General features: G+C 33.0%; 2 protein-coding genes across 2 annotated transcripts in view; one reads left to right on the forward strand and one right to left on the reverse strand.

Annotated features, from left to right (window-relative positions):
• The window catches only part of LOC111427851 (26S proteasome non-ATPase regulatory subunit 1-like), a 112226-nt gene that overhangs the window by 12016 nt on the left and 74317 nt on the right, over nucleotides 1-25893 (reverse strand). The window lies entirely within an intron of this gene.
• Nucleotides 1-25893, forward strand: part of LOC111427853 (5-hydroxytryptamine receptor 2A) — a 36498-nt gene that overhangs the window by 1159 nt on the left and 9446 nt on the right. Inside the window, exon 2 of the mRNA XM_023063195.2 lies at nucleotides 15574-16210. Within this exon, the coding sequence (XP_022918963.1) occupies nucleotides 15715-16210 (496 nt within the window). The 5' untranslated portion in view covers nucleotides 15574-15714. The remainder of the gene's footprint in view (nucleotides 1-15573; nucleotides 16211-25893) is intronic.

The raw sequence follows: 25893 nt of genomic DNA on the forward strand, positions 1-25893 counted from the left end.
ATTGTTCGTTCTTTTTTAGGGGAAAAACGTTTTAGCACTTTTAACACATACATTTATTATTAACACTTTGAAATAAAAAATCAAATTACAACAATATCTCTTAATTAGTAGTTTTAAAGTGTTCTATGCGATCAAGACTGCCATCTTAATTGATGATGAATCAAATCATCCTGAAGATTTATAACACAAAAACATATAAAATGTATTTTTATGGAAAAACATATTAATAAAATTACGTTATTGCCCTTAGACCATAAAACTGATTGTAATTATTATTTTTTGATACCAATATTGTTTCATGAATATTAGCAAAGAATTCTCTAAGTTGTTGAAAAATCAATCTTTTCTTCATCTTGATGAAACTATAACAATTCATGATAATGCTAACATTCCTGTTATTCAGGAGCAGAGAAATTGTATATCATAGCAATAATAATAATAATAATGTTTATTGTCTCAAAAACAAATATTTACATAAATATATACATTCATGACAAATATAGACATCAAGACAAACGGATCAATTTATCGCGATATCTTGCAAAAGACCCAACTGGTAACAGTGTATACAGTGACACAATAAAGTCTATATACAGCCCGGACAATGATAATATCTCAGCTCCCGAAATGTATTCAATGAAATTTTTGAACAAAACATGTAAGAAGTCCATATTATTTACATATTTTACATAAAAACTATATAAGTTATTATTAATCAAGGGGAACACTAAACATAATCATATCTATAACTCAAAAAAGTCTACATACAGTCCTAAAAAAAAGTCTATCAGTGTCCGTTATAGCTCAATAAAAATATACAACTCTCTAGCGCTGAATAACAAATAAAACTAGAATAACACTAGACCTAGAACTAGAATAATACGGGTTTAGCCGGCTTGAGAGACGTGCGGCTAAACCCGAATGTTTCTAGTTTTCGGTCTAGTGTTAGTTCTAATTTTGCACTAGCACTGCCACTAAATCTAACACCAGACCTAGAACTAGAATAATTCGGGTTTAGCAGTCTTGAGAGACGAGAAGAGAAATCTGCTCCGACACTAGTGGACTTAGAATAAGTTAAAGCATTCCGGACCTCAGCATCTATAATCAAGCTGAATAAAAAGGAAAGCACGTTGGTAGATGCAAGGCGTCATCTCATCATAGCGATGTAGCTCAAGAAGTTACTGTGATAAAGTTCTAGCTGGTATTAACTTACGATTTGCCTGTTAAGGTTCTTTGAGAAACGCTCATATAGGTATTCCTAATTGATTCTCACGCAGTCTGAGGTTGAATCGAAGCTATCACCTCACAGAATAGAATTTGTAAATAATTGGACATTTTAAAGAGTTTTTACTGTTCTTGGGCTGCCATAATGGATGTCACCTGTACTAATTCCAGTATTGTCGAAACTGGATTCAAGTAAATGATTAATGTGGATAGAACCAATGAGCGTAAATTAGCAATTGATGGCTTTCAAAATAGGGGCGCTCATGCACAACTTTACTATGACCTGTAAATAAAGCAATCCTTCATAAATAGTGTGAATAAACCAAATATATGTGATAAGCAACTGGGCCGAACTCCTTTGTTAAAACCAGAAACTTGCCTACAGTAAGTTTAACATAGACACACTAGTTTTAAGAAACGCTAACAAGTCCAATTGAATCTACCGCAGTGCTGATATTAGTATATATTTCCCGTTTACTATGATTCTAATAATAATGTTCCTATAATGGCACAGGAATTAGCCACACCATAAATGTAAAAGAGGTTTAGACAGTACAAGGATCAAGGGGTTACCTGGTCTTGTATAGTAACGGGTGTGAACGCGGACGACGACTGCCAACATCGATCTTAGTGAAGACTCCTGTGACTGAATTCAATCAAACAAATAACTCCATTGCTCTGAAGAAGGACTTGAATAAAACGGTGTCAAAAGCTTGAGGAAGGCACAGTCTATGCTGCTAAAACTTCCTTGATCTGATTAAATTGAACTGATCCATATAAAAACCATTAGTAGCCGACATAAAATAGTGTTTCGTCGTTTTCTGGTGGTTTGTTAAAGATAATATCAGCGAAGTCGATATTTCTTAAATCTTTATCTAATTGTTTACTTCATTCTCGCGACTTTAGACATAAATAATCTTGGATAAACACGAATTTCTGCTTACAATGGTGGATGAATACCAAGAATATGAATCGGATATCGCCTGTTCCTTCATGGATACGATACAGAGAATATAGGTAATATACGTTACAAGACTTAAATGGACGATGATGACACGAAAATATTTAAGGTTTTATTAAATGTTGAACAGCGTGCCGATGATTTTAAAATTCGGTATTCTATTGTGTTACGTATAATAGACAATTTAATTAATAGATATTTTGACACAAAAATAGATGAGTTATTAGGGGCTTGTAATCCGTCGAGACAGCAAATCTGTCAACCCGGTGTAGCTGTGCGAGAGAATTTCGAACTCCCTTCTCATTTGGAAGTGCATATTTTACCAATACACGAAGAGCTCTCCTTCTCGATTTAGTATCTCCTAGAACAATGCTTCAGTTGGTAGCTCTCTCAAAATAATGATGAACACTTAACTGAAATGGCATATTGTATCTAAATACCTATATTGCGATGTAAATTATTAGGCTACTTCGTGAAGAGGATGTTATTATTGAATTATTTTCAGGAGAATGAAACGAAAAGAATGAAATGTTTAAACACAACATTATACAACATTGCACAACACATACAGCACTGTAATGAAAGAAGTTTCTTGTAATTAAAAAAGAACTTCATAATAAATTAGGATTAAGAATTAACATTTTGATAGAAAATGTAAGTTATAAAGCATGATCTGAATAAAATTGTTAACATTTAAAATTTATCTATAAATAGTTTCAATTCTGTGTTTTTCTTTGGTAAAAAAATAAACTTTGATCTTTCCCCCTTGTTAAGATTGCACATTTTATTTTATTTTATTTTTTTATACGTTGGCTGCTCTTAGGAGAGTAGTAGTGGGGAGACGCCATCGCGCGGCGAAAAGCAGTCAAGAACGAACCGTGTTCGCATGTTGTGACAAGCATTTTGTATTAGCAACCTTTCTACTTAAATAAAGTTAATTATTTTACGAATAACAAAAGCATCATTAAAACCATGGTCCTTCGAGCCGGATGTCAACAGTAAAAACAATTTCGTCGATTCAGTGCATTTATTTCACAATAACAAGGTGTTTGTCATCATTCAATGGTTCGTGCAGATGTTCGTTCGTCATAACGGCGCCAAAACCAAAAATCAATAACGGTCAAGCTGTTTGAGTTCTGCGAAGATTCAAGGCACATTCACGAAGGTTTCCGAGTATTCCAATGTGAGTGGCAAGGAGGATTCACGAAGGTTTCCGAGTATTCTTACGTGAGCCTGCAACAAAATAAAACATAACAATTTCCATTTACCAAGTAAGTCATCCCTTATTTCCTTATTTGTGTACAAGTTTCGATAAACATGACGGATAAGGAAACAAAGGCAAACGAATTAAGCGGTTTAATCCGACGTCGTGCTTCTTTAAAAAATAAATTAACAACATTTGAGAAGTTTTTAAAGAGAGCGCAAACACAAGAAATCACAGAAAATTACACAATCGAATTATGTTCACGTATCGAGACATTCACGTCAATAATAAATCAATATGAAATCATTCAAAACAACATCGATGAGTTACACGAGGATTCAGAGGTTCAATTAGATGAGCGCGAACAATTCGAAAATACTTATTATAAATTGTTGTCTGAAGCAAAAGTTCATCATAAAAATAGCCAAATATCTGATTCAACTAATATCATTAGTGGCTGTTCACCTGTTTCATTTCAAAAATCAAATAGTATTAAATTACCTCAAATTAAACTTCCACAATTTGGAGGAAAATATGAAGATTGGCTTGAATATAGAGACACATTTGAGTCATTAATACACGCGAATTTGGAGATTGGTGAAATAGAAAAATTTCATTATCTCAGAGCATCTTTACACGACAAAGCTGCCCAAATCATAAATTCAATTGAATTCTCGGCCACTAATTATAACATTGCATGGGATTTGTTGTGCGAAAGGTACAACAACAAACGTCTTTTGGTTCATAATCATTTAAAATCTATATTTGGTATAAACACTATTGCAAAGGAATCTGCTATAGAAATTCGTACATTAATCGACGATATGTCAAAGCATATGAGGTCTTTAACTTCATTAGATCAGCCCACTAAGCATTGGGACACACTTATTATACACATTATATCAGCCAAATTGGATCATAAAACAGCTCGAGAATGGGAGGAATGCAAATATCAAAGTGAATTTCCTACTTTAGAAGAGTTCAAACAATTTCTGAAAGGTAAAGCTGAATTATTGGAAACTTTACAATTAAATCAGCCACAGAAACCAAAGGAAATTAAAAGGGTCATGTTAGTAACAAAGAACAAATGTTCTGCTTGCCAACAAGAACATCAAATTTATCAATGTTCAAAATTCATAGAAATGCCGATCAACAAGAGAATTGAACATATCAAGAAAATGAAATTTTGCAATAATTGTTTAAAACCAGGCCATTTCAACGCCAATTGTAATTATGGTTCATGTAAGAAATGTAATGCACGGCACAACACGTTATTGCATTTTGACAAACCAGCTAAAAGTGAATTAGCAACTACATTATCATCAAGAGTACAGTCGTCTGAAAATTTACTATCCACAGTAATATTACAAATAGCCGACAAACGAGGATTTTTTCACAGATGTCGAGCATTATTAGATTCTGGTTCGCAATCAAATTTTATAAGTAACCGCTTAGCACGTAAATTAAAATTGACTAAAACACAGATAAACATCGCAATAAAAGGAATAAACCAAAAGTCAAGTAATATCACTGAACAATGCAAAACAATAATAAGTTCTTGTAATAGTTCATTCAAAGCGGAAATTTCATGTTTAATAGTTCCACAAATATGCGACGCATTGCCAAACAAATTCTTTGATGTTTTAAATATACCAGTACATTTACCTCTAGCTGATCCTACTTTTAATAGACCTGGCGATATAGATTTGTTAATTGGTGCAAATATTTTCTGGAAATCATTATGCGTTGGTCAAGTATCTCTGGGAAAAGGTGAGGCAAATTCAGCTTCAGATTCACAAACGATTACATGTAATTTTTCCTACGAGAGGGATATACAACAACAATTACAACAATTTTGGGAATTGGAAAATTTTGAAAATACACGAAAACTTACCAAAGAAGAACAATTTTGCGAACAGCACTACATCGACACTACGATTCGCAATAAAAATGGACGATTCGTCGTTAAAATTCCATTCAAGGATTCGTTAGACAAACTAGGTAATTCTTACAACATGGCATTAAATAGATTTACTGATTTAGAACGTAAATTAAATGGAGATGCTTCTCTTAGAAAAGCATACAACCAATTCATGCTTGAGTACGAAAACTTAGGTCACATGATTAAGATAAACAAACCAGAAGAAGCAGATTATTCTTATTACATGCCACATCATTGCGTTCAAAAGGCAGACAGCTTAACTACTAAACATAGAGTGGTTTTCGATGCATCAGCTAGTACTTCAAGTGGTTATAGCATAAATGATCTTCAAATGATAGGTCCTGTGATTCAGGCAGATTTGTTTTCTATTTTGATTAGATTTCGCCAACATAAGATTGCAGTGACTGCTGACGTCTCAAAAATGTATAGGCAGATACTTATTGATCCCAGTCAAAGATCATTACAAAGAATTTTATGGCGAGATGGTGCAGATAAAGATGTTTCAGTTTACGAATTAAATACCGTTACATATGGAACAGCAGCGGCATCTTACTTAGCTATTAGATCTTTATTACAAACGGCTCTTGAGAATGAAAACTTACGAGAGGCGTCATTGAGAATTAAAAGAGACTTTTATGTCGATGATTTGATAACAGGTTTCGATTCTGTAGAAGAAGCCACAAAGATTTGCGAACAAATAACAAACATTTTAAGATCTTACGGTTTCGAATTGGCAAAATGGAATAGCAATATAATGAAAAGGTTTAGTGATATACATACCTTGGATTCCACGTCAAATATTATTTCTTTGGGAAACGATCAAGTTACGAAAACGCTTGGTCTGTTTTGGGCACATGAAAGAGATAATTTATCTTACAAAATAAAACTTAAGCACTATAAAGACGTAAATAAGAGAACGATATTATCTATCATTGGTCAAATATTCGATCCTCTTGGTCTACTTAGTCCTATTACAGTCAAAGCCAAAATAATCCTTCAGAAACTATGGGAAGCAAAGGTTACTTGGGATGAATCACTTCCCATGGAAATTTATTCAGATTGGGTAGGATTTTGTGCCACATTAAAGGCTATTGAAAATATTGAAATTCCTAGATTTATATTAGGAGAATGCATACAAAAAATTCAAATTCATGGGTTTGCAGATGCTTCCGAGAAAGCATATGGTTGTACTAGATTACTTTGTGCAAAATCAAAAGTTGCACCACTGAAACTAACCACTATTCCTAGATTGGAATTATGTGCATGTTTACATTTAGCGAAAATGTTAACCATTGTGAGGGGGTCACTGACTTTGGATTTACATAAAATTTATCTATGGACAGATTCAAAAATCGTATTGGCGTGGTTGAATGCAAATGCAAGCACTCTAAAAACATTTGTAGCAAACAGAATAATTGAGATTCAAGCTGTTACAAGTTTGGAACAATGGCATCATGTTAAATCTAAAGACAATCCAGCTGATTTATTGACGAGAGGATTAAATGGAAACGAACTAAAGGACTTAAAATTATGGTGGAATGGACCGCGTTGGTTAGAATTCGATAGTCAAGCATGGCCATTGCAGACGAAAGATAACATTGACAATTTACCAGAATTAAAAGTTCAGTCTCATACCGTTCTTGTAGGCAATGTAGAAGAATTTTTAATATTTCAGAGATTTTCAAACTTACGAACATTACTCAGAGTAATTTCCTATGTGAAACGATTCATATATAATTGTCAAAAAATTGCAGATGATCGCATGAAAAATAATATTTCCATAGAAGAGTTGAATGCAACTATGAATACATTACTGAGAATAGCTCAACGAGAAATGTTTAGCGATGAGATCGAACAATTGCAAAAACGAGATGAAATCCATATCAAGAGCAATTTGTTGGGATTAAATCCATTCATTGATAATGAACAAATTCTAAGGGTTGGAGGTAGATTGCAGAAATCTGATTTCGCATATGAAAAGAAACATCCAGCACTTTTACACAGCAAACATGCATTCACAAAGTTGATCTTTCAAACTGAACACTTAAACTTGTGTCACGCTGGTCCTCAGTTGTTACTAGCTAGCACCAGAGAAAAATATTGGACAATTGGTGGACGCAATTTGGCAAAGCAAACAGTTAGAAAATGTATAACTTGTTTCAAAGCATCACCTTCCACATCTACGCCAATTATGGGGCAATTGCCTAAAACGAGAATAACTACATCTTTTCCGTTTGAAATAGTGGGTATAGATTATGGAGGTCCATTTTCTATTAAAAATAAAGAAGGCAGAGGAGCAAAGGTTTCAAAATGTTATTTGTGTTTATTTATATGTTTTACGACAAAGGCGGTTCACCTTGAATTGGTAACGGACTTAAGTACAAATGCTTTCATCTCCACATTAAAAAGATTTATCGCACGCAGAGGCAAACCCAAGATTATATACTCTGATAATGGTACTAATTTTCGTGGCGCTTATAATGAGCTGAAGGGTTTGAGGGATTTTCTTAAATTGAGTTCAGATGAATTGTCAAAAGAGATGACAAATCAATTTATAAGTTGGCAATTCATACCTCCTCATTCACCGCATTTTGGTGGTATTTGGGAGGCGGGAGTTAAATCGGTGAAGGGTCACTTGAGAAGAATTATGGGTAATACAATTTTAACATTTGAACATATGTACACGATACTTACGCAAGTCGAATCCATCCTTAACTCTAGACCCCTTTCTCCTCTTTCCGAAGATCCATCTGATGATAATCCGTTAACGCCGGCTCATTTTTTGATTGGAAGAAGTTTTACATCTATTCCTGAAACGGATATTACAAATATTAATACTTCAAGACTTACCATTCATAAACGTATTGAGCAGATCCGACAGCACTTTTGGCAACGTTGGTCAAAAGAATATATTGGAGAACTACAGCAACGCTTAAAATGGAAGAAAAATGGTTCAAGACTAATCAATATTGGAAGAATGGTACTACTAAAAGAGGACAACCTACCACCCCTTCAGTGGAAACTTGGAAGAATAGTGACAACGCATCCTGGAGCAGATGAAGTGGTGAGAGTGGTATCAGTGAGATTGTCTAGTGGTTCAGTTGTAAAGCGTTGTGTTTCGAAGATTTGTGTTTTACCTGTGGACTAAAAAGGAACAATTTGATTAATTTAGTAGAATATACAGTTTGTACTTACCTTATATCAATCGTTTGGTTTTGTATATTTGAAAGTCTTAACCCTTTCAAAGGGGGGACGTTTATGTTAAGATTGCACATTTTATTTTATTTTATTTTTTTATACGTTGGCTTAGGAGAGTAGTAGTGGGGAGACGCCATCGCGCGGCGAAAAGCAGTCAAGAACGAACCGTGTTCGCATGTTGTGACAAGCATTTTGTATTAGCAACCTTTCTACTTAAATAAAGTTAATTATTTTACGAATAACAAAAGCATCATTAAAACCACCCCTTGTGGATAACGTTCGAGTACCAAGAGGAAATCGCATATTCGATTCGTTTCAGAGTAGCTCTTATTTCAGAATAAAAATTGGGTACACGTCATCTAATATATTTTATTTGTGATATTTCTTTTATTATGAAAATAATTTCTGTATAAATCTTATTACTAACGTAAGATACAACCGTCTTACGACGGAACCCGAAACTTTCTAGAGCTATCTAACCAAACACGACCCTAAATTCCAATTTAGATGAAAGGCTACTTCATTATTCATTATTAAAAAGCACGACTACGCGTTCTGTATCTGTTTCTTTCATAATAAATTAATGACGAAGATGTTTTTTTATCTGATGGGACACCAAAATTGATGCACAACAAAATAAATTTTTGTTTTGATATAATCGGTTGGAATGATGCATTGCGGTTATTAAATAAAAGTGCAGAAACAGCATCTGGTATGATAATTCCACTACAATCAGAGCGCATCAAATTAAAATCAAGGTCTGGTCAAACAATATTATATTTTTAGATCAGTAAAGCCCACTATATTGCGGCAATACCAATATAGCACTGCTCATATTGAACACATTCACGATGTCGTATAATAACGAATAATTTGTTTACACTGTGAGATACCGTCAAATATTTGATCGGCTTATTTATAGAAGGTTGTGACGCGCGGTTTGGAGTAGCTATCAACTATTTAAACTTTCCAACTTTTCTTTATTCAATATTTTGAGTTTAAACAAAATGAAAACAAATAGATAATAAATTATTTAGGAATAATCTTATAGATAAACATAAAATTTTTATTCATAAGGTACTTAAGGATTAATTGAATTAATATGGTATGGAGGGATCACTCTTGAGATGTTTCCATCAACGGGGAATCTTATTAGAGGTCGTAATCAGGTACTGCACGTATTAGGTGATGGTACCTAATAATTGTCAATCTAGAAGGGAGACGAAAGCGGATCGAATTTGCTACAAAATTGCATCCCAAGTTCGGTTTCAAATTTTTCTTTACAAAAGTTGAAAGACAAAAATGCAAATTGTTTTAAAAAGTTGTGTGACACGGAAGTTAAAGTTTCTCTACTAGAATTTTGTTTCCTTTTTTTTTTTCGTTTTATTCGTTTTTCTTGTTTTCGTCGACTTTTCCGGTAGAAAAAATCTCGGTTATCCCTATATCCGCGTGTATTCCCTGGTGATTATTAAACACCTTTTAGAAGAAAAAGTAATAAATTTCATGGGGATTTCAAAGGAAATTTATCGGGAAAAGAAAAAAAGTTTTTAAACGAATTTTTAACGAGAACAAAAACTTATTTAGATCTTAAAAATGTTAAAATAAAAAATTAGCGATAAATTAAAGAAGCTATAATCATTAACTACACGGTTTCAATTACAGCGACAACGATTAAACGGTTACAATGGCCAATTACTGTTAGTTACTGGATCCGTTGCAGACTGTCTAAGGAATTGATGGAATATGATTAAAATTCGTCGTAATACGTTCGGAGGAAGCGATCGTTAAGGGAAAATGGGATTTGAACCCGACGATCGGTTACAAGTCCGCATGTTGCCGGAGCAGAATCTGCATTAATTTTCCTCTGGGAGTAATTAATACTTCAACACGTTCATAATTGAATAAAATTGTTTGTTTGAATAATTGAAAAGCAAAAATAGGTTGAGAGCGCGGTTCTTGACACAACAAACGAAACGTCGACACAACACCGAATCGTTTGGATTTTATTGAAAATTATGTGGTGGTACGATATAATTGAAAAACAATGAACGTTCAAACTCGTCATTCGATAGAGTGCATTAATTTACGTTTCCAAAAACGCTTTTATGTGGTGGCTAATAGAATTAAAATGAATTAAAATGCCGTTTGACTTGGTCCTAATGATGAATCGTTGTAAATATTATGGTATCTCGGGCACCCAGAATACCTTGGCAAAATACCAAAACGTTATAAAAAAAAAATTGAAATGAATTCTTAACATTCTCATAGTTTGTAGATAATGGTTTAGAGTAAGAACCGCGTAGTTTAACATAATAATCATTAGCGGAACGATTTTGTATGGCGAAAACGAATTTAACTGTGAATAACCGATCGCGTTTGAAAACAAATAGTTTCGTTCGAAATTTGCTGCCGAATAAACAAACCGCATCGTTGAGTTTTAGTGCTTTATCGACACTACAACTCGACTTCGTTTTTTGATTCTTCCAACTTTACAATTAAACCCCCGACCCAGCTTCCGACCGGAAAACCCTATTAATTTCGCGTGCGGCAGAGAACTATTACATTTCGGCGAGAGAGATCCCCCATAGAATCAAATCCACCCGCTTTCCCCTTTAACTATGTATTTACTAGGAATAATTGCTATTGATTCGTTTGTGCCATTCCGAACTGTAATTATTGTTGACGTGATAATGAACTGTTTATTCTAGATCAATCTTGATAACGACTTTTTCTGCTCGTGTTGTCTAAATTGGTTGATAAAAATTTAATAAAGCGTAAAAATTACAATGTATTTATTAATAATAATCAAATGTTGACCTTTTTTTTGTAGGTATTATTCATACACAATGTGTTATAAAATTTATTAAGCCACTTGGTAACATTACGTCAGCATTAATTAAGGGATAAACGGATGTAGTAAGTTCTTGTTAAAATGTTACTATACAAAGGATGAGAACGCAAGATTAAAGCTTTTTTAAACGGATTGTGCATCAATTCTAGTCAATCCATAATTTACGATATTCAACTCATTCGTATCCATTTCAACCTTTCCTTCATTCAAAAACAGTCAATCCTGCTGATGCCTATAGTTACGACGATAGTTTATGACTTAATCGATTTTCAAAATTTTGATCATTATTTATGCATCTGAGAGCAAAAGTGAAAAAAGCAATATAATTTGCTACAACTTTTGTTCTAAAAGTTTTTTTGTAATATGCTCGGTTTCCAGAGTGTTACCATTAACAACTTGAAAAGGCAATAATTCATCAAATTTTCATATTTTCGTCTTTTTTTCGATATTGACGCATCTCAGATCAAATGTGCAAGAGAGCAATATTGTTAGGAATAAAATTTGTTACAACTTTTACTCTAACAGTGTTTTCATAACATGCTCCGTTTCACAAATGATACCATACCATTAACAACTACTAAAATAACGAAATTCATACAATTTTCATATTTTCGTATTTTTCTCGATATCTATGCATCTGAGAGCAAAAGTGCAAGAGAGCAATATTGTTAGGAATGAAATTTGCTACAACTTTTACTCCAAAAGTTTTTTTGTAACATGCTCCGTTCCCAAATGTTACCATTAATAACTAGTAAAATAACGAAATTCATCAAATTTTCATATTTTTGTCGATATTGACGCATTTGAGAGCAAATGTGCAACAGAGCAATATTGTTAGGAATAAAAATTGCTACAACTTTTACTGCAAAAGTTTTTTTGTAACATGCTCCGTTTCCCAAATGTTACTATTAATAACTGGTAAAATAACGAAATTCATCAAATTTTCATATTTTTGTCGATATTGACGCATCTGAGAACAAATGTGCAACAGAGCAATATTGTTAGGATTAAAAATTGCTACAACTTTTACTGCAAAAGTTTTTTTGTAACATGCTCCGTTCCCAAATGTTACCATTAATAACTAGTAAAATAACGAAATTCATCAAATTTTCATATTTTTGTCGATATTGACGCATTTGAGAGCAAATGTGCAACAGAGCAATATTGTTAGGAATAAAAATTGCTACAACTTTTACTGCAAAAGTTTTTTTGTAACATACTCCGTTTCCCAAATGTTACTATTAATAACTGGTAAAATAACGAAATTCATCAAATTTTCATATTTTTGTCGATATTGACGCATCTGAGAACAAATGTGCAACAGAGCAATATTGTTAGGATTAAAAATTGCTACAACTTTTACTGCAAAAGTTTTTTTGTAACATGCTCCGTTCCCAAATGTTACTATTAATAACTAGTAAAATAACGAAATTCTTCAAGTTTTCATATTTTCGTATTTTTCTCGATATCTATGCATCTGAGAGCAAAAGTGCAAGAGAGCAATATTGTTAGGAATGAAATTTGCTACAACTTTTACTCCAAAAGTTTTTTTGTAACATGCTCCGTTCCCAAATGTTACCATTAATAACTAGTAAAATAACGAAATTCATAAAATTTTCATATTTTTGTCGATATTGACGCATTTGAGAGCAAATGTGCAACAGAGCAATATTGTTAGGAATAAAAATTGCTACAACTTTTACTGCAAAAGTTTTTTTGTAACATGCTCCGTTTCCCAAATGTTACTATTAATAACTGGTAAAATAACGAAATTCATCAAATTTTCATATTTTTGTCGATATTGACGCATCTGAGAACAAATGTGCAACAGAGCAATATTGTTAGGATTAAAAATTGCTACAACTTTTACTGCAAAAGTTTTTTTGTAACATGCTCCGTTTCCCAAATGTTACCATTAATAACTAGTAAAATAACGATATTCATCAAATTTTCATATTTTTGTCGATATTGACGCATCTGAGAGCAAATGTGCAAGAGAGCAATATTGGTAGGAATAAAAATTGCTACATCGTTTACTTCAAAAGTTTTTTTGTAACATGCTCCGTTTCCCAAATGTTACCATTAATAACTAGTAAAATAACGAAATTCATCAAATTTTCATATTTTCATATTTTTGTCGATATTGACGCATCTGAGAGCAAATGTGCAAGAGAGCAATATTGTTAGGAATAAAATTTGCTACAACTTGTACTCTAAAAGTGTTTTCGTAACAGGCTTCGTTTCACAAATGATACCATACCATTAACAACTAATAAAATAACGAAATTCATAAAATTATAGCATCAGACATCTATGCATCTGAGAGCAAAAGTGCAGTATTGTTAGGATTTATTTGCTACAATTTCTACTCACTTTTACGTCCGATTCGAAATCTCCTTGGAATTCCGCTAAAACGCCAAAATAATACGAAATTAAACGAAAATAACACAAAAATGACCTTCTTTAGATGGTCATAACTTGTAAACGATGTACTTGATTATCAAGATCTATACGTCATTCAATTCGCCATAGTTTCTTTTATCAAAATTAAGTAGGTTTACAGTAAGTTTAGTCTTGTTGTAGATAATCTTTTTGTTATTTATGATTCGACATGATTTCATTTAGATTTTTTTATAGAATTAGAATTTTTCTTTATTTGTTTTCTGGAGATTTTGCCTCCTCCCTCGTTCTTTAATTTTTATACTTCAAGCCAAAAATGAAAAACATAAAGAAAACAAAACTAATTCATCCACTTTACTTAAAGTTTCAAAAAACCCAGATGAATCTCTAAAGCGTATTTACTACGTAAGTTTCAAGTAGGTCGCTGCAGTTTTTAGTTTCCTATACAAAACCGCCACCATTGCAATCAAAATTTTTTTATCTGTTTCTTTTGTTCTCACAAAAGTTGTAAAATTTATTTCTTCTAGTAGCAATTCGGGGAATAACCGATGAAGAGCCTCTAGAGTCTCTCGTCGCCGATTCCAATTTTAAACCTATACGGATCGATTTTATTTATTTTTTTTTAAAACCTTCTTCAACTACAAAACATAGCGTTAATTTACTTCTTGATATCATTTTTTGATGCAATAAATTATGCACTAAAAACTGCTCCAGATCCACAAATTGTTATAAACGTATGTATGTGTTATGTAGATACACAAAACACATCTCTGTCATAACTATTACATCTAGAATAGTATTTCCCTAAAGATTCATATTTTGCCTTAGAAATCCCATTTCAGTAGTATAAACAGTACGTTCACTAATTGAATTCAGAAAGGGCGTATAGTAGGTGAAGGGGAAACCCTTCGCACTTATGGGATCACGTTTTGTCTACAGATGGATACCCGGTTTCGTAGGCACGCAGTTTGCTATCAAATCCGCATTATCCCAACGATATCGGCGCGTACGCCCCTCAAGAACAACGCTTCTGGGATCATCCCAGTTTGTCTAAATTGGAAATCGGTGTGAACGCAACGCGGCGTCCTCTCTTTTTCTCCAATCCGTGTGATCGATAACCTTTTAGAGGTGTCGTTGTCGTGAAATAAGAAAGTTCACCAAACCAATCTTTCTTCTTCTTTTTTCCCCTTTTGCCCTGCCGGCCATAATTAATAATTATCTCCGGCTCTTTGTCTTCGAAGATGGGGGTGGTCTTTTGGGGTCACCGAGAAACCTGAGACTTGCCGGAAGGCCTCTTGTAAGTGCACTTCTTTGCTTTGAGTGTAATCCTTCGCGTTTATTGTCCCTTCTCGTCCAAGGCGTCCTTGGACGTTATCCGTGATGATTAAAACGTAATGTAAGCATTCAATTAAGGGTTTATCTTCGCCTCGTCGAGATTATGTTTCCTTTTTTGGTTCCGTATTGGCTGAGATCATCGTACGTTGATGACTACATTTCGGGGTAAATGTTTTATGTATTCTATGGGGACGGGGATTTAGTTACAACGGGAATGTTTAGCGCGCGAAATGAATCGAAAGAAAATATTTTCGTTCAACATCAATCTCGACGGAGTAATCTATTATCTTTTAATTAAAAATTGGATTTCCGTCTCGAGTATATTGATTTTATCCTGTCTCTGTTTCATATCCTGTCGAGTACAAAAGTTTCAAGATGATAACACAAACTAAAAATTGATACTATATTTTATTTGTTATATGTTTTTTTATTAACACAATTTTATTCTTCTTTTACAGTTATGGTATTTTTAAATCATACATTTTTAATGAATCTAGCCTCGATGGACGTAATAAGAAAGATGGGGAAATTATTATTATTGAACGAGGAGATGATACATCTACTAAAACAACGGTATAAAATCATGGCAAAGTAAAACCATGAACGAATCAGTTCTGCAGAGCGTAGTTGGTAATTGGACAGAATGCGCCTGGAACTCGATGGACCCTGCTCACTTCCGGAATATTACAAGTATAGTGGAACTGTGTGGTGGACTTCCCTCAGGACGAGTGTGCGGTTCATCGTCATTCTTATGTGTCGAGTGCCCCTCAAAGGTCATCAAGTTAAATCAAATTGTTTTTTACAATTTAACCAATTTGACGCGTCTCGAATACGGTTCTTGTAATTGTTCGATGTGCGATTCGGACAATGTTACAGTTTACGACGCGGACGCGTACAATACATACGATTGGAGCTTCCTCATTGTCGTGGTGTTTATCTTTGCGGGTGGTTTGGGGAATATTCTGGTTTGTCTTGCTGTACTGTTGGATCGGCGGTTACAAAACTTTACCAATTACTTCTTGCTATCCCTGGCGATTGCTGATTTATTGGTCAGTTTGTTTGTTATGCCAATGGGTGTTATACCTGGATTTTTACGTAAGTATAAACCGTGTTTAATAACTAATTTAAAAAGTTCTCCATCAATATGCTGTTGGGTTAAAGTTCAGAAAACCCATTAACTTCTACACTAAACGTTATATCCCTATTAAATAGCCTCTACTAGTGGAAGGTTTTATTTAGCCGTCAGGTTTATCGAACATTCTCAAGGGCCACGTATCCCTGGACCGTTTATTATTCGAAATTATCCTACCGTTGTGGGTACTTTACATACACGAGTTTCACACAAGTAGTCTCTAAAATGCATTTTTCTTGAGAACATACTTTTATGTCGCAAAGTAAAATTTAAATGTGGTTGTATACTTTGAACGATTTCTTATTCAAGATTTTATCTTAAAAAAATTTCAAATTCTTTTAAATAAATGATTCACATCTTAAGGGTACCGGGTGAAAAAAATAACAGGTAATCTGAAGTAATCCGCTCCGGTCGAAAGGCACTTTAGGCACTCGGTTCTACCTATGCAGAGCAAACCCACCAAGGCGAAACCCTTAAACACACAAACTCTCGAATAGATGGCGTTCCATCAGGCGTTGCTGCTAAGGTATTCAGCGGGGTTCCCGAAACCTCCGAAATCTGGAAAATTGCGAACGCGAACTAAAGGAGCGGAAGAATAAGAAAAAGACGACAACGAACAAAATCCCAAATGACGTGACCTTCGACCGGTTTTATTGCAAAACGTTTTTTATATCAAACCCACTTATTTAGTTAGTAAAAAAGTACGGATGAGTACGGATGGTTTGGTGGTTAATGAGCAAAAAATGTTTTGGGATGACAAAAAGAAAGGTACCCTTCAAAAGTTTCATTCGCGCTGTGAAGAAGAAGAGAAGGGCATTATTCAATATCATCAGCCGCGAGGAATCGACGACGAGCAAACACTTTAGAAATAAATTTCGCGTGCACCTCATAGTGAAAGGAAAATAAATAAGCCTGGTGGATACGATGCTCGTCTCTCTTTCGCTCGAAATGGCGAATTTCGCAATGAATAGAATCTGAGATTAAATATGCCATATCAGATCGAATACAATGTCCTTATGCTGCTTTGTTGGCTATAGTACACGTAATTACACTTGTGATTATATTTGGTTAGATTTACTGTAGGCTTATTCAATATTGTTGTATACCTACATAAATGTAAGTACTTAAATGTAATACTTTAAAAATAGTCGAGTTGTAATTACATTTGAATTAAGTTTATAATCTAAATCTATTACTAAAATAAATAATTGTTAGGTGGATGTTGATCGCAACTTTATGGACTTTGTACCATCCATAAAATTTCCTCCCAAAATAGAGTACTGTATTAAATTGATGTATACGAATTAATTAAAGTAAATCATCCAAAATCATTTTCAATTTGCGTGCGTCTGAAAACGTACGGCTGAAACTTTTTAATTCTAGGTTTAGTGTTAGTTCTAGTTTTAGTTCAATGAAAAATATATAACAATCTAACACTGAATTACAACTAAAACAAGAACTAACACTACCATTAAAACTAACACTACACTTAGAACTAGAATCATTCGACTTTAGCCGTGTTAAGAGACGTACGGCTAAACCCGAATGTTTCTAGTTCTTGGTCTAGTGTTAGTTCTACTTTTAGATCAATGAAAAATATAAAACAATCTAACACTGAATTACAACTAAATCCAGAACTAACACTAGACCAAGTTCTCTAGTTCTAGGTCTAGTGTTAGTTCCAGTTTTAGCGCTAACATTTATATTTAAATATACTGACAGTCTGTTATATCGAGGTTTTAATGCATTTAAAAAAAAATGTAAGCACTAAAATAAGAATGGAGAAAAAATCTTTTTCGTGTTATTTTAACTTTTCACAAATTGCCAATATTCGTGAAACGGTTTCATAAACAAGAGTACCGAAAAAAAGTTAAAAAAAATATACATCCAAAAAAACACCTCTTTAAACTAAAAGTACAAATCGACGTACATATATACCATGTATTTTTTCTCTCTGTATTAATTCGGTGTGTTATTCAGCACAACTATTTTTATTTTCAATTTTTTTGTTGTTTTTATATGGCTCTATAAAATTCAACAGTTAATTTACACCGTCTATTCATCAAACCTAATTATTTTATATTTTTTGTAAAAGACGGCTTTTTAATTTTATCCCCTTTTTTTTTAAATGAAAAATGTATTCAAATATCGAAAAAATTTTATTATGCAGGAAAGTTTTAAATTGAAATTTAACATCCTTATTTCGCGAAATGATTTCTACACCTGTTACCAACCATTACGGAAACGTGGCAAAGTCTTTGGAAGGCTCTTAGCTGCTGATCCTTTCGGAATTCATGATTTATGCGATTTGGCGCTATCCGCACTTTACGATTCCGTTCGCGTCGAATCCTATTTTTGTTTCAAAACGAACCCGAAAAGTTTGTCTCGGGATTAACAATCCACGAAATCGATCTCCTTCGCCATTAAGACAACGAAATCTTTCGACTTCGACGTTGGTATTTTCGTACCAATTAAGGCACGATTTTCTAAAGATAGAATTTCCTACGAGATTTCAACTTATTAATATAAAAAAAAAATGAAAGCAAAAAGTAAACGGAAAAGTTTCTCAAGTGAGTTTGGGTTAAATTTAAATTTCAATATTCTCCCAGTAATAAATCGAAATGAAATAAACTTGACGCGATATCCGGTTGTTAAAGTGCGGGTTTCAAGAAAAAATTCAAGCTGGTGGCGCCGGTAATAAATTTTCATTGTTGGCTAAGTTTCAGAAACGAAAAATTTTCACTGAAAACTTGTTAAGTTACAAATTGCTTATACCCAAGATTTATTTAATCTTAAAACATCTTAAAAATTTATATTATTTATTTTATTTAGAAATGATATTGGAACCACTTTAGCGAGTTTAACCTTGTTTAAAATACGATAATATGTTATTAAACATTGCCTAATTTTGAAGCGGTACATTTCCATTAATAATAATTCGAGGTCGTCCCCTCAAAAGCTGTTAATGCAAAGCCACAAACTTAGAGTAAAGCTTTGTTTAAGCTCTAATAGAAGAGGCATGGACATGGAAGATAATGTATGGTAAGCCGTATTCGGTTATCTAAAACGAAGGTCGAATCTGTAACCGAACGACGTGTAACCATCGAGAACTTTCGAAAAGGTCGGAAGTATCGGTTTCGGAAGGAATTTATTTGGTGACATCAAGAATTTAATTAGAATTTAAATCCAAAAAATAATTTTATAAATCGTGAAGGTTTCTTAAAGATATCTAAGACAGAGATTATATATAAAATTTTTGAAAAACATGTTAACCTTGTTAAGTGATAAATGTGTAGGTTGAGCTTAAACATTATTTACTTGAAAACTAAAAGTGCTATTTCAAAACGGAATAAAATAAATTAATAGATATGATTTAGATGAAATTTGTGCTATTTTCTAAAATTAGACTGCCGAAGAATATACTAGCTTGTGTTATAATAACTCCTTCTACCTGCAGATTTATCATTTTCTTTATTCGACATGACCATCTAGTTAGTTTTTCCTGATTTTTACTCCGAAATTTTGCAGCTTTTTTATTCCAACATTTCAAGTTATTTTGTAGGCTTCCTCTCAACACACAGCATCACATCATCGATAAAGACACATAGCTAAACCTGCAACCTCATCTTTTCTCTTGTTCTTCTCAAAATCTCATCCAATCTGACTATAATCAGTAGCGGACATAACACTCTTCCTTATCTCACTCTATCTATAGTAGTGTATTAAAGTGATTACTCAGTAACCAATGTGAAATAAGTTATATACGACGGATTAAAAATAGGAAAAGTTTATAAATATGGTGGTTAAATGTATATGTACTATCAAATCACACACCCAGATCCTTAACCTCTTTAACACAAGTTAACTGCAGGTTGTCCAAGGTTCAATTATGGCCGATCCAATTACGTTTACGAGAAAAAGTATATAACACTTGTAATGTTTAAATTGCTATAAATTCTGAGTAATTAAAGATTTACTTTTAATTGGAACACGTTTATTTTATAAGTTGATGTGTTCGTATTTGAAAAGTGACATCTTTATTTTAATGTAATAAACGACATTAAATAAGAACTTTATGGACGTGTTTTCTCGGTTAACTAGGAATTCGAACTACTTTAAATAGTTCGAATAGCTACTTCATATAAAAAAATATACAATGAACTTCAGAAATGTGATTTAGGTCAATTGTGAAGTACTTAGCCTCAGTTTTGTAGCTTCAATATCTTAACGGCTAGGTTATTTGCCTTATTATGATTGAAACAATGATGTACTTATTTGTATTAACTTTAACTTATCTTACTTTTTGGTCTTTTTGTCTCTTTAGCACCTATATTGTCACAATCTTTCTTTTCCGGTTGTTTTCTCATTCTTACAATTCAAAATACCAACGTATAGCTTATCACAAAGTTAAATACCATTACTCAGCGTTCCCAGCGAATAAACAAAATTTGGGTATTCTGGTGTTCCTAACATTAAAACATTTTTAACATCATATAGTTGCTAGTTAGTTCTTTGTGGGTCATCTTTAGCTAAAGATATCATCAGTTTCATACGAATAGTTGAAAATCTCACTATATGAAGCATCATAAAGTTGCTAAGATGGTTACAAAAAGTATTTCTAATACTATAGCATCACTAGCATCGCTTACCAAGGTATTGCTTTGGCTCTAATTTTTTAATTTGAGCCTTGTATTTCCCACAAAATTAAACATACTTTCATCGATAGTAAAAAATTGTAAATGAATTTATGAAAACAGTTTGTATGATTTTTTATTTCCGTATCAGATTTATGATAGTCAAATCTGTCATTATAAAAATGAAACGAAATAAAAAAGGAAAGGCAAGAAAACGTCTCAACGCCTTGTTGTTGCAACGTTATAAGATCAGAACATCTATCACGATGGGTAACGAATCCGCGTGTAAGAGGTGGATTATAAATTATTCAACCAGAAGTAGACCTGGCATATTCCCAAGTCGACGCCTATGCCTACGCGTCGAAGAAGAATGGAACAAAAACAATATTCGAAGCGTATCTTTTTTTGTATTCCAACTCCGGGCATACATCATCTAGCGACAAGTCTCGCTACTGTTTCGCCCATCAGCTAAAACGATATCGACGTTTTCAACGAATGCAAAATACAAAACACCCACATCAACAGCATTGTCTCACCTAACAGTGAAAGTGGATGAATAACCAGCATTCATGAAGTTATAATTACTTATTTTGTTGTTCTTTTAATCCGGCAATTTGAAAACTTTTAATTAAACTGTATTAGTTAAGTATATTCTTTGAAGCTTTTGACCTCGTTTTTTTAGCAATTTATCTTCGCTTTGTTTCCCTTTCCGGAATAACTCTTTACACCGCCATCCCTGATAAATCACCGATCTCGACGCTATTTAGCCCGCGATCGTACAAACAGTGCGGTATTTTTATCGAATTGCGTAAATCTTTAATCGGGAGTCGTAAAATTCGCGGCCATAGACTCCGTGTTTACAAGGAGCCGTTCCTCGTAAATTCGCTTTAATTGAGTGCAACCAGATTTTAATCTTTTTCTAGTTTGTGGATCGAGTTAACATCCGAATCAAGTGCTACAATAGAAGATAATTCATAAATTATTAAGGAAAACATTAAAAATAACAATTTAAATTTTAAACTTTTTATGTAATCTATATCTTGCATGGGAAATGTGGTGTAGAGGTGCATACTGTAGGTGCTTTATTTTAACGTGTTCATCGGATAAACCACAAAGCTTTGTGTACCTACCGCTCCTGCACATCAAAATTGGCTTTATACCTTGCCCATCCGAGACAAAGTCACCAACAAAATTACTTTTTACATTTTCTATCTACCAAAAGCGTTCATTCGACGTTGGCGATTACATTTCAGAAAATCGATAAACAACATTTTGCAAATATGTTTTAGTTCCTCGACCTTTCATAACAATCAAATTAAACCCGAAGCTATTGATTTTCGTTTAAGAAAATTATACGATATCGATACTGTTTACTCAAGAAAACGTTGGATGATCGAATGAGTTATAAAATACAAACATACTAATTAAAATGTTGTTTGTTAACTTTTTTAGTATTGCCTCGTTCAAAATTATATAATTACAGAACCACATTGTATACTTGCGATGGTTTTATGTTGGCTATGAATAGGTTTGCTTTTATGCGCACCGTTAAATTGCAGTATACAAGCGGCTTTTCGACCGTACGAACTTTGTATACAACACGTAACAAAGCTTTGCATCGGCGCTTTCAATGTTTATTTTGATGCGCGCGAATACATTGTTTTGCACGATGGTATTTTAATCAAGTTTTAATTTAATCCGTTACTAAGCGTTCATAGTATACATAAAATTCACCTGCTGTTTTTACCCACATAATAAATTGAATAAATAAAAAGAATATATAAAATGAAAGCTACAAATTTTACAGCTTTATACTGTTCGTATATTGTATTATTTTAAAATCATAATCTCTTTAAATGTATTCTGAGTGATGAGTGTTAAAAATCTTTTTGCCAAACAAATCCGAATTGATTTTTTGATGATTTAACATTTTTGTGCTTGTTCAATTTTCTTAATTAAAGAGTTTCATTACATCATTTTGATTGCTGCCTGTGATTGACTAATAAATTTTAGATCGAGTAATTGGAACACTGTATGGAAATGGCGTAAGAGTCTACTTACATTATAGTTGTCAATCATTTATACACTTAATGATCAACTTCAGAGTTTGACGATTTTAGTTCATATCTTGGACGTTTTTGATTTTAATTCTCCACAAGTCATTGTTATAACTAAATACAACTGGGTCTGTAACATACATCAAGACTAGTGATGGAATGAATATCTGGCAACTACCCGATATCCGGCCATTTTTAAAATCCGACCGGATATCGGATATTAAAAATCTATTACTTAGTACTCCACCATTCACAGGAATTAGTATCTTTTAAAAATTCGGGAGAAAACTGAACGAAATATGCACCAGATGTGGAAATAAGAAATCATAAGAGATTTTCCTCAGAAACTTCAATGATAAAACCTTTACATCAGCTCATTCTACTATTCGTCCAGCCAATCATAGAATTTTTCTCCACTGACAACAGTGCATCTAAAGTCTTCAAAAATCCATCGTTCTTAACGCAACTTACATGAGTTAGCGTATGCTACTTTATAAATGGTGTCAAAATAATTTTGAGTATTTTTTGAAATCGGTGATAGCTATATTTTCTTGTTTCACTGTTTTGAATATCATTTACTACATCTATTCCTAGAAGTGTCACAGCGTTATTTCCTGGAACTATTGGATTGATTTTCAAAGTACTGCGTTGTAACTCGCCAGTTCATCAGATATGTCTATTGATGATATTCCTGAATTGTAGTCGACAATAGCGGCTGGTTTATGAACATTATCATTGCGCCTCTACTCCGATTGTTTCGTTAGCATAATTGTTGTTTCAATTTTATGTAATCTGTCCCCTTCGGATTTCATTATTACTAAAGTACCACATTTTTAGTAGCAACTCGAAGGAATTATTATTTCTTGTATCTCTTTAAAGTGTATATTGTGATATGGTGATTCATTTGAGAGATGAAGATTAATTTTAAAATATGTTGAAAGAAGTTATTTATGGTAAGGGCTGATCTTCAGAGAAAATGCTCAAGAGTTAAATATAGTGATAGATTAATTTAAAAATTCTGCCAAACATGTTATTGTGCACACAAATCTACTGATAAATACATGAGGAGTTCATAAGAATTAAACAATTTTGTTATTTTGTTACATAAAAAAACCATTAATAATTTTTATTAGATTTTTTGTTAGTTTGTGAATTGTACTTTGTCCGATTGCAATGTGTCATTTGGCGTAGTATAATACGATTGGGAATCGATTAATCAATCGCCAATTATCCATTGCGACAATGTTGACGATCAGAACAACACACATGGTTAAATGCAGTTTCACGCCGAAACGACCGTACGCTAGATTATGAAAACCAAAAATAAAACTAGATAAAAAAACCGGTACGGTTTCGACGGAACGGAATGCTTTAATTTTAACAATTGTTTGTTATCAGTCGAGCTGCAGCTGACGCGTATTCCATTAACCCGGAAGAGTCCTCCGAGTTTCTCCCCTTAATGGAAACTTGGTAATTTAGGGTACACTTTGGTACGCCAAGCGCTTATACGAACAGGTTCTAGAGGTGATATTTAAAGAAAACAGTAAATTTTCATTGGAAACCGTCCAAAACAAACGATGTGTGTCGCGAATTTTATTTTTACATTTTAGAATTTGAACGGTGAACGTCAGCTTTGATGTGTAAATTACCATTACAGGTGGCAAATAGTAATATTAAGGACGGCGACCTTTTGATAATTATATTTACTTCACCAGAGGGAATAGGAATATTTTAAAACGCTTAGAATGCAGATCAGCAAATTCTTAACCTAATTAAACAGACTTTTTCCCCTTTAGTTTTTTCTTATTTCGGTCGACCGGGTGCGGTAATTGAATCTGAAGCTTCTTCCTCAACGAAATAACTTCCAAATTGGACTCGTTGCACCTCGTCTAATATAGTTAAAATTTTGTTCTTAACCCTTCGAAGTAACAGCGACTCTTTATCGGTATTCCATCTTCATTTATAAGCGAGAAACATTTCCTTCACAGTTCCTTCTATTTAACGGGAAAAAGGTAATAAACGACTCTGAAAGTTCTGGTTTTATTACTTCGAGATGATTTTATTCCGGAAATAAGAATTTTTTTTTCTTCGTTGCATTCAATTTGAATTATCCGGGTTAAGCTTTTAGTTTAGTTTTCTTTAAGTAGGTATTTATTTTTAGATTTGTTAAAAATAAAGATATTCTATTTATAACAAAAATCGTTAAGTTAATGTAGATATCTTGGAAGGTATAAAAATCCGACAAATGATGAATAGTACTATCCAGGACATCAAAGACATGGAAACTAATAAAATCGAAATTGATCAAAAATGAAACTAGATAAATCTTATAACACACTTGTGATTATAAATTTGAAATTGACTTTGTTAGCAAAATGTTTGCTGGCTGCTCTATGTGAATAACAACTAGTGATGGAACGGATAGTGGGTTAATAGATAATAGATACTCATATTCCAAGAAATGGATTTTATACGAATTTTTAAAACTTAATCGGCGAAAATTGCAAAATCCGAAAAAATTCGATCATTTCAAAAATTTATTTCTAAAGAACTAAAAGTGAATTTTCAAAACGGCTTGTTGCATTAAAAAGAGGATACTTTAATTAATAATTGGTGATATTTCCACAAGGATCCTTCAAGAAATCAATTTTATAGCGAATTTTGAAAATTAGCGATGAAAATTGCAACATCGAAAATTGTATCAAAACTTCAAATATTGTTTTCTCAAAAACTAAAAGTTATTTTTCAAAACGTGTTGGTTCATTGATAAGAGGACACTGTTATTAACACATTGGAAAATTTTCATACTCATATTCCAAGAAATGGATTTTATACGAATTTTTAAAACTTAATCGGCGAGAATTGCAAAATTCGAAAAAATTCGATCTTTTCAAAATTTTTTTTCTAAAGAACTAAAAGTGATTTTTCAAAACGGCTTGTTGCATTAAAAAGAGG

This window comes from Onthophagus taurus, chromosome 6, assembly GCF_036711975.1.
Source record: "Onthophagus taurus isolate NC chromosome 6, IU_Otau_3.0, whole genome shotgun sequence".
Classification (NCBI taxonomy): Eukaryota; Metazoa; Arthropoda; class Insecta; order Coleoptera; family Scarabaeidae; genus Onthophagus; species Onthophagus taurus.